The 15,561-nt window shown below is 30.7% G+C and overlaps 3 protein-coding genes across 4 annotated transcripts; 1 reads left to right on the top strand and 2 right to left on the bottom strand.

Annotated features, from left to right (window-relative positions):
- Positions 1-482: 482 nt before the first annotated feature.
- Positions 483-2,895, bottom strand: LOC130675505 (acyl-protein thioesterase 1). Its single transcript, XM_057481248.1, has 7 exons — positions 2,694-2,895; positions 2,269-2,300; positions 2,086-2,151; positions 1,950-1,997; positions 1,589-1,835; positions 1,348-1,512; positions 483-1,269 (listed from the first exon to the last, which is right to left on the bottom strand). The coding sequence occupies exons 1-7, from the start codon at positions 2,739-2,741 to the stop codon at positions 1,222-1,224; spliced, it is 654 nt and encodes a 217-aa protein (XP_057337231.1). The 5' UTR covers positions 2,742-2,895; the 3' UTR covers positions 483-1,221.
- A 790-nt stretch (positions 2,896-3,685) lies between these two features.
- On the bottom strand, positions 3,686-6,528 carry LOC130675478 (ribonucleases P/MRP protein subunit POP1). The gene is made up of 3 exons (XM_057481205.1): positions 6,197-6,528; positions 4,839-6,122; positions 3,686-4,756 (listed from the first exon to the last, which is right to left on the bottom strand). Exons 1-3 carry the CDS (start codon positions 6,315-6,317, stop codon positions 3,753-3,755), a joined length of 2,409 nt encoding a protein of 802 aa, XP_057337188.1. The 5' UTR covers positions 6,318-6,528; the 3' UTR covers positions 3,686-3,752.
- A 142-nt stretch (positions 6,529-6,670) lies between these two features.
- LOC130675493 (cAMP-dependent protein kinase type II regulatory subunit) lies at positions 6,671-14,774 on the top strand. 2 transcript variants are annotated; one of them, XM_057481231.1, is made up of 10 exons: positions 6,671-7,014; positions 7,109-7,607; positions 8,262-8,353; positions 9,268-9,351; positions 9,516-9,622; positions 9,743-10,001; positions 10,151-10,309; positions 10,408-10,510; positions 10,651-10,822; positions 12,502-14,774. In XM_057481231.1, the coding sequence occupies exons 2-9, from the start codon at positions 7,394-7,396 to the stop codon at positions 10,779-10,781; spliced, it is 1,149 nt and encodes a 382-aa protein (XP_057337214.1). In that variant the 5' UTR covers positions 6,671-7,014; positions 7,109-7,393; the 3' UTR covers positions 10,782-10,822; positions 12,502-14,774. The 2 variants fall into 2 exon arrangements, with proteins under 2 accessions (XP_057337214.1, XP_057337213.1); XM_057481230.1 differs by lacking the exon at positions 12,502-14,774 and having other exon boundaries at positions 6,673-7,014; positions 10,651-12,401.
- The last annotated feature ends 787 nt before the right edge of the window (positions 14,775-15,561 follow it).

Here is a 15,561-nt window from a genome sequence, read left to right as displayed (position 1 = left end):
TTACCAACGTTATCAGCAGTAAAAAAAGGCGTCGAGACGCCGACAACACACTCGTAAACTTGTTTTTGTAATCCCGCGGAATATTTGAAATTAGATTGAGTGTGCGATCAACAGAAGACTGATGATTATTCAAGTTATCATCAATTAGATACAGATTTGACAACAAACCAATTGGATATTTTAATCTGATTAATTATTATTTTAAGGGAAATTAAATGAATTTCTTGGAATAATTTTGAATACTTTAGTAGTTTGAGACTTCTGATAAATGAAAAAAAGTGACAGGTAATTTTGGAAACTTTTGATAATGATTTTAAAATTCATCATAAATTTTGGCGCCAATTTAAATTTTTTAAATTCAAGTCAGGATTTTATAATTAAATTCTTTACTGAAACGTCAAATTCTCTTAGCTGTCGCGCTATTGGTCTCGTGACCCTACAAATTAAAAAAAAAATTGCAGGACAAAAAATATATTCAATGTTTTGTTTATTTATTTATTATTATTATTGTACAGATTTATCTATTTTATTTTAAGAAATATTTCTTTTAAATCTATATCATAATCTAGCGGCAAAATAAAGTATAAATTTATCATAATGAAGGTGTTTTTAATAGCTAGAGAAAATTTAAAAATTAGGAAGTTTAAACGCAAACTGAAACTTCAGTACATTGGTCGAAAAAAAAAAAATAATCTGTCAGTTCAATTTTTATATTACAATTTTCTGGAAGATAATAATAAATAAATTGATGACAACGATCAATCATTGGAGCAAGTACTAATAAATAATTGATTATCGAAGCGTTAAAATTCATCGCAATCACAGTAAATAATTACAAATGCGTCAAAGTCTATGTATAATTACTACCATTATTATAATTCATATTTTTTTTAATTATAATTAACATGATCACACAAAATTTATTGATTTTAATAAGCCTTTGTTGCATACGAGGACATAATTGATTGGTGATTTTTTAGTTATTTTGTTAAGTCGATTGTACACTGGCCTAAAGGAATGTTATTTTTAATTATTTTATTCACTTAGAGTTTGAGTATTTTAAATTTACTGCCAATTTATCTTCAACTTGACGCTATATTTTAATAGTTGTCATAATAATAATAATCTTTTCTTAAACATTAATTTAATATCAATTTAAAGACTGCTGATATTCCAAGCAACGAGTAAATCATATTTAAAATAAATAAATAATTATTTACATTACGGTTTCACAACTTTTTCAATGAAAGATTTCATGTCTTGCATTTCCTGAAAATAAATAACAATAATATTTATTTGTAAATATAAATAACATAAGTAATTAATTAAATAATTATTTAAACGAACCTCATCACAAGATGAATGCATCATTCCGCGATATGTTTTGAATTCCACTTGCGTCATAAATTGTTTAAGAAGCGACGCTGTCATCTGTCCCCATTTGTAAGGAACAATTGGATCGCAATCACCATGACATTGTAATACTGGTATATTTTTATTTCCCACAGCACTCTGAGGTAAATAAATTTAATTACATCAAGTACCAGGTCAATAATTTAAAATAAATAAATAAATAAATATGACTTACTGCAGGGAATTTTTGATGTAAAGGAAGCCAAGCAGACAGTGCCATAACACCAGCCAGAGGTTCAGGAAAAGTAAGAGCACTATAAAGTGCCAGAGCTCCACCTTGACTAAAACCACCAAGAACAATACGTTTTGTTGGAATACCAGCAGCAACTTCTTCAGCAATCATTCCGTGAACCATTTCCGCGGCTCTGCGGATACCTTCCTCATCTTCTGGTCCATTAGCATCCAGAGAACGCAAGTCAAACCTGTTATATTTTTTGAAACATCAATAAAAATAAATAATACACCTGGTGACGGCTGTCAGAATGGTGTCAATCAATTCACTGACGTAGTTGACAATAAATTATTAAATAACTTACCAAGACGGCATTCTAAAGCCTCCGTTAAGTGTAACTGGCATTGTAGGACTATAAAGACATATATATAAATATACTTTGATTTAATATTTTATGACACTATGATTTATTGAACTTGGATTTTTATTTTTACACTTACGCAGTAGGACAGATTACTTTCATATGCGATGCTTTGATAGCACCCATGGAACTGGCCCATCCATGCCTGCAATTAAAAATAATTGGCCAATTATTGTTATTTATTATTAATAAATTAATTAATTAACAATAATAATAGTAATTAAATATTATTATTGTCTACTGGTAATGAAGATCAACTTACCCAGTATCACCAAGGCCATGAAAAAAAATTAACTGAAATAAAAAATATGGATTAATTTTAATTAATATATATAAATATATATGGTTTAATTGATATTTATTAAAAGTAATTGTGATTTAAATTAAAGCTCAAAATTAAATCCTACCACTGACAGATTTGCGGTTAAATCGATCATTTTAATTGAAGTTGAGTTAACGTCAGAATAAATAAATATTTAAAATGAAAAATAATAATAATAAAAAGTGATAAGTTGAGAGAAAGTAAATAATTAGTGGCATTTGAAATAAATTATATAATGCAATAGATTTAACAAAAAGGGTTACGTGTGATGTTAATGCAGATTGAGTTTTTAATTTAATTGGTTATGAAATGTAGAGCGATGTGGACAATAATTATTAGATTTTAAATATTAAATAAATTATTACCGTTGCAGTGTGACGACTAGTAGCAGCAATTACTACTGGAGTTGTCATTTTTTAAAATTTATTTTTGGTTAATTGTGACCTGCACTTTTTACTCCAAAAAAAATGTGAAAAACGTGGAAGAGCACTGATAATAAGTCAAATTCGTAAATATAAGATTTGGTGGTGGGGGAATGTATATATCTAAATATAATACATGTAACTGAAGTTAAAATTTATTCGACTAGGAACTAAGTACATTTTTTCTAGACGTTGTTGGTAGTAATAGGGTATTATGACACCACGTGACTGTAATTCAATTTACGATTGGCCATTCAATTGTACAGCGGGTCCAATAAAATTATACGAAAAAAAACTCGATTGTTATCTATTAATTCGATGAGTAATGATTTTTTGAATTTATTACTTATCCCAAGTGGCACTTGGCTTTGACATCTATAAGAAAGCAGTTTTGAGGCTGTTTTTTGATGATCCTCAAGTTAGCCGACGTCTAATAATTTTTTGATTTTTTTTCAAAACGATGTTATAAAAAAAAATATTTGAAAAAATTGCACTTACAGTTTTTTAAATTTTCTACATGTGCATATTTTTGGTTGTTTTTTTTCTTGTAAATAATTTGCTGAAAAAAAATTTGAAAATTTTTAATTGTCTGCCAACTTCAGAATCATGTTTTTTGACCTGTCGATAAGACACCAAAATTTTGACAACGATTAGAAATTTTTAGCATTGAAAAAATATCTGCTAAAAAAACTTGAGCCAAGTGACGACAAAATTTTTTAATTGAAATGACTTTTTTAGGACGGAAATTTCCTATGATTCTTGACCAACAACTTAACGTCTTATTTAAGAAAATGTGTCTTGTCCTTTTGAAAAATATTTCTACGACATCTTAAAGTCTCTGTGCTACTTGGGTGACTTTTGCCTGACCGATAATAAGTATGATAACTAGCATATACATACATATTTATATGCAATGGTACTTACACTGCAACATGTATTGTAAATAAAATTTTTATTTATTAAATAATTATAAATTATAAACATATTTATATATCTATATATTTATGCATACAAATTAACGATATCTAATCTGGCACATCGGTATTGTCTTGTTTGTGTATTTCGAACAAGGACCATATTATTTTTCATTTTCAACAACTCTAGTAGAGGAAGAGCTACAACGTATCCCCAGCCAAAACAACTGCACTCAGAAAATGAAAATCCTCCTTGGACCACGTAACCAATCACTTCTCTATCACATGAGTTTCTAACTGAGGTACATTTTTGTAAATAAAGCTCGTCCATAATCTTCTTTTGCTCAACCTTTCTTGCATCCAAGTAAGCCAGTGGAATGGGAGCTTGCAGTGCTTTTTTAGCCAGGATCCGTTTTCTTCTTTCGCGTTTCAATAAAAGCTTGTGTTTTATTCTCAAGGCTTTTCTCTGCGCTTCAAATTTGTCGGTCTTCTTTTTTTCAATCGGCCCACCCCATTTTCTGTCGTCATTAAATTTTTTAAAATCTTCTTCGGTAGGTAAGCAAATGATAGAAAAATTATTTGGCTTTCCCTTGGTCTCGACCGTAACTTTTACTGTTACTAGACATGATTTATCAAGAACCGCAGAGTCATAAAAATTTAAAGATAAAGGTAAAGATACAGGAGATTTACGATTCCTTCTGTTATTAAAACTATTAAATGCTTGAGATAACGAATTTATTAATTTAGGATCTCGCAAGACTTGAAGATTCTCTTTATCAGTCCATTCTTTTATGAGTATTCCCCATTCGCAGTTGAAAGGACTGGAGATGGAAAGCTTTGTAAAATTAACTCTTCTGTTTGGTGGATACCGGAAATATTTATCTTTTAATTTAATCCGCGTTTTCTCGGCCTCCCGTTTATATTCAGCAGTGTCAGGATGATTGACGTCTGGTTGATTGAGCATCATGCTTTCGAAAACAGCAGACCGATACTCTCTGAGGCCAATAGGTCGAGCACATCTGTAGACAAAGCTCAGCCAAAACGCAAGTGCCCAACCAGCAGGTAGAATAATATCGATACCGGAATTGAACCCTGAAATTTATCTGGATGTTAATACAGTCAATAGTTTTAATAAAATAGTAATCAAAGCAGCTGAGTTATTAAGAAGTCTTACCAATACTTTTATTTTCAGCTTCTGTTCCAGGATGCTGTACTAGTATAATAGGAACCTTGGTGATAATATCCTCATTAAAACCGGAATCATTTTCAACCCCAGGTACTAGATTCCCACTTCTTAGTTTATTAATCTGCTCAGTAGATTTGAAATTTTTTTTAACGTCCTCCCGTACTGATGACTCCCAAAGTGGGCTGGCTGCTGTAGACTTGTCAACATTGATGACATCATAACTTTGAGTCAGTGATTTATACTCGACTTTAGTCCGTTTGGCAGGAAAAAAAAATCTTGGATCCAGTACCGTAAGTCCGAGGATACCATGCCGGGGAAATTGATCCGGTGAATTTAATTTTTTCACTTTTTCAAAAATATCTTTTTGTTCAGTAAACGATTTTTTATGATTTGACTCTTGATACCAACAATTTTGCCACGGCTGCGCAACATCTACTTCCATTGTCTCTGGATTATTTGATTCCTCCTCATTAAATTTAAATGAAGGACAGCGCAATGCATCAGTTATAATAGTAGGCGCCATTGGTCCCCTCAATCGGAATCTACTGAGAGTCAGAAATTCTAAACTGCAACCTGTTGAGTTCTTATATGATTTAACTTGGGCTGAATCTGCTGACGGCACTTCCGCTAGATCAAAACTTGACACAAGTTCATCCAGGACGTCTTTAACCAGCGCGGGATGAACCCAAATCCATATTGTTTTATCATCAACACAATCTGGCCTCCACATAAAATTAATTACACCCACAGGACATCCTTCTGCTTTATAAAACGTCAGCGATCCCTGTCTATCTCCATTTTTATAAGCATTAGCTCCAAAAGATTTTTCATATTTACAATGAACCTTCAGAGTCTTTACCAATATCTCTTCCGGTCCCTTCAATTCAATGCAATTATAGTAAGAAATATCTTGAATAGTACAGTGTCCTTTTACTGTCCGATAACTAGACCGAGTTGCTTTGTCATTAGAGAAATTAGCGATCTTGTATCCCCATTTTTCTGTCATATGGAATCTCTTCGCATGCCAAATGTGTGTCTCCAACCACGCACACTTACGCTGCCTCCTCTTGTACTCGGACAGCAGATTATGAGGTCGTCGTCGGTACTTCCTAGAAGGTCTCTTAGGTACTCCAGGTTTTCCCGACTTCTCCATCTGCATCTTGTGAGCTTCTCTAAGTCTTCTAGGCATACGTTTGGCATTATGAGACATGACACGTCTTCTCATATGGATCGGGAGACGTTGGAAAATTAATTTCGTCTGCTGGGGGTTTTCTAAAATTTTTAATTACATAAATAATTAATCAAAATATTTATTTACTGTCATAATATAATTTTAACCTATTTACCTATCGCATATGTCATAGCAGCTATTTCGTTAGCACGAGCTGCTGCTAATTTATTTATTTCAACATCTCGTGGTAGAGACACCGAGCCTCCAAGAAATTCATCAAATTGCGGCTTATCCATAGTTAATTAATTGATTTTATTATATTTTATATTTGATATTATTATGGTATTTTATTACACACGTGCACATTGATTTTTATAAAAGGCATAAAAATAAAATTCGTATCCATGACAACCACTTGCTATTTGCTACAGTTTATTAAATAAACTACAGTAAAACAGGAAGTCACCTTTAACCGCGAATATTCAAATTATCTCCGCCATCTTGCTCCTAAAAAATGTAGGTATATAGATAAATATTTATTAACATTCAAAGTTCATTATTCCACAAGGACAATTATTAATATTTTGTTTTTTTACCAAGTGATTATTAAAAAAAATTGAAAAATTGAAAAAAATGAATAACAGCTAATTATTTTTTGTCAGCTGAGTAAGTACTGATGAATAATAAATCAATTGGCCAAAAAAAAAAGGTCGACTTTTGTCAAGTCGATCTCAGTCTCAGTGTCGTCGCCATTTTTCAAGGCAGGCGGACGTCAAGTCGGGCCGTGGGTCGCACGGTTGTGGGTGTACTGAGTTTTATTGAAGCGTAACAAATTTTTTTCGACTCTACCCTTAAATTAATAAGTGATTAAATTACCAATAGGTAAATTAATTAATTAATTATTTATTGTTTTAAATAATATATAATTATTAGAGTTAACTGGATCCGTAGTTTAAACCCACGTACGGGTGATTTGTCCTGGGGATTGACAAGGTAAGAGACAGCTATATACCAGAGGACAGTATGTCCATCTTCGTTTAGCTTTTTGACAATTTTAAAACTCGGTGATATTTTTTTTACTGAACAGTTTTGAATTTTAAAAAAAAGTGAGGAGTTCCTGCGGTTGATTGTCAGCCGCTGCGAGATTGATCAGCTTGAGGAGACTGCGGATGAATAATCGGCTTGTGTTAAAATAAAAAAATATATAGATACATATACATATATATTGCATACATACATATTGTATTAATAAGCTTATAGAGGCCTATACCTATAATAATAATAAGAGAAGAAAGTGGTGGTGCACGGCCTCACGTCCTCGGCGCACGAGTTTACTCTCGGCGGTCGGCTTCGATTTTCTCCGGGCTTGACGATGAGTTGCCAAAGAAACACTGGCAAGATCACGGTGCCCGAAGACCTCAGGAATATACTACTTGAGTTTACGATCAGTTATCTCCTCGAGCAACCTGGCGACATAATTGATTATGCTGTTGAATTTTTTACTCGTTTACGTGATAATCGACAAACTATGTTGATCCAATCAAATGCTACGTGTTCATCAACACCCGACGAATCTGTCGAGGAAGGTGAGTATCATATTTACTTTATTTTATTTTACGAATAAAAAAAAAAGGCAGGAAAAAAAAAACATTTCATCTGCGGCTGTTTGTTTATCGTTTGGAGTTGTCTAGTTAAAATATTTGAAACAGGTGTAGTTGTTTGAAAGAGTACTCGCTCTAATTGGCTCGACTTTTGATGGCATTCAACAATTGTACATTCCTTGAGGCGATCTACTACAGTGTACATCTGTATTTTTTTATAAATAGAAATCACAAGGGAAAATTTTAACTGTCTTAAGTTAACATCTGTGCAAACACGATTTCGTATTTTATGTAAATGCAAATTCATGTTATAAACTGACTTTCAATAATTTATTTAAACCCAGTACAGTTAGAAAACTTATATATTTATTTATAACATTTAAATTACTTATGACGAAGAAATACTTGTTGTTGTTTTATCTTAAATTGTCATCGTAATTTACTGTCTTATTATTACAATGCATTAATCATTTAATTATCCTTCGGTTTTATACAATGGGTATAATATGTTATTGTTGTCGATTGAATTAAGATTGAGATTTAGATTTAAACTCTTGACAGATTTAAATAGTTTGATAAACCCGCGGCAGACTTGTTGGCATAAATTAATCCAATTTTATAAAATTTATTTAATTCTAGAGCCACCGGTTGGCAGATTCGCTATCAGAAGAAAAAGCGTTTTCGCTGAGACTTATGATCCAGAGGAAGATGAGGAGGACGAGGGTGCCAAGGTGAAATACATTGACATGTCATAGACTATTTTAACTCTCAACTAAATTACTTATTTTATTTTCTTTAGTAACGTTAATTAAACTATTGATTAATAATTTTTTTTATTACATGTTATTGTTGTTATTTATTATAACAACATATTTTTTATTTTTAGCCGTTTAATTCTGTAAGACATAAACAAAATTTAAATTTTCACTTTATTTGTTATGCCATCCGAGCGCGTTCTCCAAGAGAGTTTATCGTCATTTGCACCTGATTCTCTTTGAGAATTACAAAAGGTCTGCCTTGCTCGATCATGCGTAAGATAAAAAAAGCCTTTATGACGTCAGAGCACATGCTCGATAACCCCGGTATAGACGTAATATGTACGGGACAATTCAAGCGGCATCAAGTCGACAGGCTGTCCAATATTATGCACACGAAGTAGACCTAGCCTTTTCATTCACTTAAAATACCTCCGTGCGCTTAATCAGCTCACTATTATTATTATTATTTATTGTCAGAAAATTTCATACCCTAATTATCGGAATGACCCCTTGAATTAACGCAGTAATTACGGCCCCGTATTTATTATATTTTATGTCTTGGCATAACTTTTCTTCAAACGACCGAGTTGATGAACAATAAGTCCTAAGTACTGAGAGGACTTTTTTTTATTTTAGCTTCATAAAAAATAGATACAGGTGATGTAGCCGCAGGGTCGATGTAAAGAAGCACGTGACATGCGCGAAGTAACAATTATTTGTATGCTTTTTAGTTCCTCAAACTCGAGAGTTTTTTTTTAATATTAAATTCCGCATTAATTAATGTTTTTATTCAATAGTTAATTAATTTTACGAGTAAATAACTAATGGCGATTTAAAAGCTGGGCAAAATGGATGATTTTATTTTTGGTTTTTATTATTTTTAATAGATGGTGTATCCAAAAAGCGACGAGCAGCGGCAGAGGCTGAGCGAGAGCGTCAGAAATATTCTTCTATTCCGCGCTCTCGATAAGGTATAAACCCAATATTCATATATATATATATGTGTATATGACGTATATACAGACATAACAATAGAAGTAATATAGAGTACATAGTTTGGTTCAATATTTCCGATATTTCGTTAGTGTCAAACGGCGATAAAACATAATCGGGTTTTTTATTTAAATGTTTTCAGGAACAAATGGCAGATGTGCTGGATGCGATGTTCGAAAAGAACGTCGAACCGGGAGATTATATCATACGTCAGGGCGATGATGGTGATAATTTTTACGTCATTGAAAGGTAGGCCTTGAACTAAAACGACCAATGACATTTCAGTATACCGAATGCGATTTGAATTTAAATGGATTTTTTGTCCTGTTTTATTTTATTTATATTTATTTTTATCTGTTTTATTTAAAGAGGCAAGTTTGAGGTATACGTCAAAGATCCATCAGGCCAGGACATGTTGATCCACACGTACGATAATGGCGGAGCATTCGGTGAATTGGCGCTTCTTTACAATATGCCACGTGCAGCAACTATTAAGGCCGTCACTAAAGGAACCTTGTGGGCCATGGATAGACAAACATTCCGACGTATTTTGTTGAAATCCGCTTACAAGAAACGCAAAATGTACGAGAATCTTATCAACAAAGTCCCGATGCTTAAATCGCTTGAGGTTTGTATCTCATCTGTCTATTGCCGCAACAAATCGATGCCATGGCCATTGATTTTATTATTCCCATTCAATTTGCGTACACCCCTCCCATGCTACTTACACAGACTACGCCAGTGCGTTTAATATCATCGTATAAATTTTATTTACAGGCTTACGAACGGATGAATCTTGCTGACGCACTAGCTCCTAAACACTTTTCCGACGGTCAGCAGATTATCCGTCAAGGGGACATGGCTGACGGCATGTACTTTGTCGAGGATGGAGTCGTCAAGATCACGATTATCGGGGAAAACGGTCGTGAGGTTGAGGTAAGATGACATTTAGACGCATAATTTTATTAATCCGCTGACAATTTGGTGTGATTGCTATTGGGAAATAAACTTTGCGTTATTGCCTTTGTTTTAAGATCAATCGTGTACCCGCTGGTGGTTATCTAGGTGAATTGGCTCTAGTCACACACAAGCCCCGCGCTGCCTCAGCATACGCAGTTGGAAATGTCAAGCTTGCCTGTAAGTATACAACATTATATTAATGCCCCTCTGTGTATCAGTCTCTGAGCATCAACTTTATCGATTAAACTTTATGCTCACTCTGAGTAAATATACCGTACTGTCGCTCAACTAACTTGTCTCGTAATTTATTTTAAAAGTTCTGGATGTCGAGGCATTTGAGCGGCTACTTGGCCCCTGTATGGAGTTGATGAAGCGCAACATCGACGACTATGAAGATCAATTAATTAAAATATTCGGAAGTAAAACTGACATTTCTGACATCCGATGAATGTCTTGACCGACAAAGAATCAACATCGCGTCATTTTTTGGTAATTTTCACAATACACTGACGCTCGATATAAGCACCCAATTCTTAAACACCCGCTTAACAAAACTTGCATTCATTATTTATATATATTACATATATATACAAACATATATTTTTTTTTCATCCTTGATGGATGTCACTCGCGCAATCGCCCTAAAATGAAAACAAAGTATAAATATTTATTATTATTATTAATTATAAATATATAATATATAATATATCATGTGAGTATTATATCTATAGCTAAACAAAATTTATACCTATTTAAATCTAAAGAAATGAAACAATTTTCAAGTACAATCACTTTCGTATTATGGAAGCACAATTACGGAAAGTTTATTATCGAAATGAAGCTATGAATATATATATATCACGTGAGACTGTAACGGATTGGAAAGTATTAAAAAACAATTTTATTATTACTTAATTAAAATCTTCCGTACGGTGAACAAACTAATAATAATAAAAATAATAATAATAATAATAATATTAATAATAATAATAATAATTCATTGCCGTACTAAGATTGTGAGAATTTTTGAGAATGTGCCGATTGTTTTTCCACTCTCTTATTCTTTATCGAGACCAAAAAAACAAAAAAAACTAAAAAAAAAAAATAATAATAATAAACAATTTAATAATTTATCAAGTTCGTCTTTCTCACTTGTATCTAAAACTATATAAATATATATAAAAAAAAGAATACTTTTAATGAAAGGCATATTCATTAGTAGACTAATTAATTCAATATTTCGCGTACATTCATTCATTGTTCCCGGTATATGCTCCAGTGAGAATAACACAATAAACTTCCCAGTGATATGAGTTTGTTAATATACGATACGAGAGATGATAACAAAGAGAAACCCATTGTAACTAGTGATGTTTCTAGCAAACGTAAATTATCGATTTTTCTTTTTAAATAAATGCTTATTAGGTGAATTAACACAACATGAGAATCAATGTCGTAGTCGTTCGTAGATGATGTGTTGCTAATAAAAAAAAATAAATAAATTTCACTTGCAAATAATAACACATTTAAAATAATAAATTTCACGTACATATATCATTAATTGTCAATAAACATTTAAATAAATTCAATGATAATCCAGGTGCAGTAGTAAATAAATAGTTTTTCAAACTAAAACGTACATAGCAGGATGTTAATGCTGACACACTTAAAATAATTTATAATTACAAGAGCGAATCTCGTCAATTCTTATCGATTTCTTTATATTTTTTATGGCAACTCTATCTCTATACCTCGCGTGTCTCATAACATATATATTTACAAACTACACATATTATTTGCTTACCAAAAATCTTCACGGGGTTGAATGAAAATAATTAAGTAAATTACTCGTAACAATTCGCTCTTTTTAATCGCCAAAAAAACCTAAACTTACATACTAATTAAATACTAAAAAAAACAATCGAGCTTTTAATCACACGTACAGTAGAATTTTGTGTTACCCTAGCCAAGTGAAGTCTATTATTTAATTAAAGATGATAATATTTGTACGTAGTGAGTGTAGATAATGTCACAAGACCTGTGTCTAGAGTACTGTATTATTTTTATACCAACTATATCCAACTCACCAAAAGAAAAAAATTGAGAGGGTGATTAAATTTAATCAGGAAAAAAAAATGATGATAATAATAATGATAATTATTCTTTAGGCAATCAAACAGCTGGAGGTGTGTTTATATGTCAATGTTAACCTGTTATTACTGCCCTTAATTGTGTCTTTATTTCTATCGAGTCAATGTTCTTCCGTGACTAGAACGTAAACATAAAAATTGCTGAAAAAATTTCACGGCGATGATTGGATGCTATTGGATTATAAAATCGATAGTATCTAATCATAACTGGGGACTCAAAAAAGGGAGAGAACGAGAGAGAAAAAAAGTTTGATGAGCGATTGAAACCTGGGATTATAAAGTCCAATATATATATATATTTACTCTATATATATTCATATATACAGAGTATTAGTAACTACTTTACCTTGACATCACTTGGGCATTGTTCTTGTAGTTAAATAGAGTCAAAAATAATTGCGAGCACATACATTGTATCTGTATAATTTATAAATATATATATATATGTATACATATACGTGTATAAATTAAAATGATACTAAAAGTAGCAGATAAAAATTTTTTTCTTTTAAAAAAGGAATAAAATATTCATAGGAAAAAATTTTTCTATGCATAATTAAAAAATTTGTTTATAAAACAATAAATTGTCACACATCTGATACTTTTGGTATCATAAATTTAAAATATTGTCTTTACGTACAATCGCTCTTAGACGAACAAAAAAAAAGTTTATTGAAATTTAATTTAACTTTATTGAGATAAATATATCGTTATTATTGTGTTAAATATTTACTATGAATTGTTGTTGGTATTTATTATTATAATTATAATAAATGTATGTTAACAGTATTTATGATAAGTGAATTATGAAAGTAATACTTTTCAAATTATACATCAATGAAGAAATGTTTTTATTTTATTATTTTTTCTTTATTTAAATGTTTCGTATAATCTCATTTGTTTTTAGTAATTGTAAAAGAATTTATGAGAATGTTATATATGTGTAACGATATATAAAATATTTAAATGATTGTCTGGGTTATTATGACATTTAAAAATAATAATAATAAATATATATATGTAAGTCAGTTAGTAAGAAGAGATAAAGGAAATATTTAAATTACGTAAGTTATTAAGTCATGTATGTGTGTCATTGTAATGAATATTTTCCGGAGATATAAAATAATATAAGAGCTTCCTTCGAGGCACTTTGGTATAAAAGTCACGTAAAATCTTTTATTATTTATATTACTACTATATTAGTCAATTTATTATTATTATTGTATTTAATAAACAATGAATTTGTCATACTATGTATAACAAAACAAAAATTATTTTGTTTTAAATGTTTGTAACAGAAAATAATTGTAAAGAAGGTTGTGTGTGTTGATGATTTAAATGAAAACAAAGTAAAGGAATTTATGGTCAAAGCAATAATGAATAATAATGATATCGACTCTTTACTGGTCTTGTGAAAAATATTATTCATATTTGTTTTATCGGTAATGAGTAGGCACAAAATTTTTGCCTTAATTTTGAAATGAATGGTTCAAATGTTTGATATTACGGCGAAAATATTGGTCTCCTAAAAAAAGTTTTCAAACAAAAGTTGTAGAAAATTTAGTTTTCAAAAAAAAATGTCTCTTATGATTTTCTTTTACGACCAATACTTTCACCGTAATTCCAAAGTTAAGATTCATAATGAATGATTCCAATTTTTGGTAATTATGAAAATTTTTATTTTGAAATTACGGCTTTCTCATTGGTCCTACGAAAAAATTATAAGAGACATTTTTTTTATGAAATAAAATTTTGAACAACTTTTATTTGAAAAATTTTTTCATACGACCAATATTTTTGCCGTAATATTAAAAAGTCGGTACCGTTAATTATTAATTGTTATTTTTTAATTAAGGCAAGAATCTTGACCCTAATGAGTTTGCTTAAGAAGGTCATAATGGCTTAAATTTAAATAAATAGATGAATTTATTTCATTAATATTGTGTATGAATCTCCTTGTAAGGAAAAAAAATTTTTAAAACTAATAAATTATTTAAGAAACAAAAAAAGCATATATATATAAAGTAAGAGACCCAGTACCTAAGGGAACATTCCCTGATTGGGTACTAGTTCCCTGATCAGGTACTAGGTCGTTTACCCCAAATTGTATCAATAAAATAAATTTATAAATTATAGTACTCAGCCCGGGATTAAATAAAAAGGGTTGCTGTACATTAAATGTCTTCGTCCATTAAATTGAACACGTGTCCGTTACGTAAAGTGTACATTATTTAAGACGTTTTGTTGCCTAGCACACACGTCATTAAATTGTATATTTATTTAAACGTTTACGCACACAACTCGCGCTTTATTGACAGATAATTATTGTAATTGAATAATCAGTTGATGTACCATTTTAATTATAAGTTAAGTAGAAGATCAAAGTTAGTGTATATGGAAAAGAAAAAAATTTATTAAAAGTCTGCTCCAATTGCGAGACAAAAAAATAAATCTATTGAGAAATTTATCTGACGGCGAGGTATAAGTTTTTTTTTCGTAAAATTGTTTGAGTAATGTCAACTAAATCAACAAATGAAAAGATAATAATAATAAATATCATAGCCGACTTCGAATGCTGATCTAGCGAGTCGTGATATAATAAATAACCCACGTGTACAGCTGGTCTGACCGTGAGATATAATATTAATAATCATATCATTCAATATTTAACAGTCCAACATAAATATTAAATATACAGACAATTATATCACGGATTGCTAATTTACTTTTTTTTTAAATTATAATTAAAAATATTTAAAGTCTATCAGAATAAATAATAAGCAGCAGCATTCGTGTTGGAAGTATTGTTACTTGATAGTTTCTAAGTCGTTCTAGTCTCTAAGTTTATGGTTATTTTACTCAACTATTTGTGAAGTAAAAAATGAAAAAGTATAATTGCCAATTATCGAAGCTAATAGATATATATACATAACTATTCGAATAAGTCTTTGTGCTCAAGCTTTAACCAACTCTTATCACTGTCGATTCATACATATTTATTTATCATAACATATATGTATTTATTATATACATCTGTATTGCGCACTGGAATTTATTTAAAGCAAGAGACTTATTTGA

The sequence above is a fragment of the Microplitis mediator genome, chromosome 10 (genome assembly GCF_029852145.1).
Source record: "Microplitis mediator isolate UGA2020A chromosome 10, iyMicMedi2.1, whole genome shotgun sequence".
Taxonomy (NCBI): Eukaryota; Metazoa; Arthropoda; class Insecta; order Hymenoptera; family Braconidae; genus Microplitis; species Microplitis mediator.
The sequence above is the reverse complement of the archived record's forward strand: the minus strand, read 5'-3'. Positions and strand labels throughout refer to the sequence as shown.

What these genes read in the sequence shown, in the direction of transcription:
- LOC130675505 (XM_057481248.1), bottom strand. Translation starts at nt 2,741, where the DNA reads ATGACAACTCCAGTAGTAATTGCTGCTACTAGTCGTCACACTGCAACG. An exon ending in CTAGTCGTCACACTGCAACG is followed by an intron (nt 2,301 to 2,693) that starts GTAATAATTTAT and finishes TTTTTATTTCAG; the next exon opens with TTAATTTTTTTTCATGGCCT. An exon ending in TACATCAAAAATTCCCTGCA is followed by an intron (nt 1,513 to 1,588) that starts GTAAGTCATATT and finishes TATTTACCTCAG; the next exon opens with AGTGCTGTGGGAAATAAAAA.
- LOC130675478 (XM_057481205.1), bottom strand. Translation starts at nt 6,317, where the DNA reads ATGGATAAGCCGCAATTTGATGAATTTCTTGGAGGCTCGGTGTCTCTA. An exon ending in TGCTATGACATATGCGATAG is followed by an intron (nt 6,123 to 6,196) that starts GTAAATAGGTTA and finishes TAAAAATTTTAG; the next exon opens with AAAACCCCCAGCAGACGAAA. An exon ending in AGCTGAAAATAAAAGTATTG is followed by an intron (nt 4,757 to 4,838) that starts GTAAGACTTCTT and finishes GATAAATTTCAG; the next exon opens with GGTTCAATTCCGGTATCGAT.
- LOC130675493 (XM_057481231.1), top strand. Translation starts at nt 7,394, where the DNA reads ATGAGTTGCCAAAGAAACACTGGCAAGATCACGGTGCCCGAAGACCTC. An exon ending in CGATGCTTAAATCGCTTGAG is followed by an intron (nt 10,002 to 10,150) that starts GTTTGTATCTCA and finishes TTTTATTTACAG; the next exon opens with GCTTACGAACGGATGAATCT. An exon ending in AAAACGGTCGTGAGGTTGAG is followed by an intron (nt 10,310 to 10,407) that starts GTAAGATGACAT and finishes CTTTGTTTTAAG; the next exon opens with ATCAATCGTGTACCCGCTGG.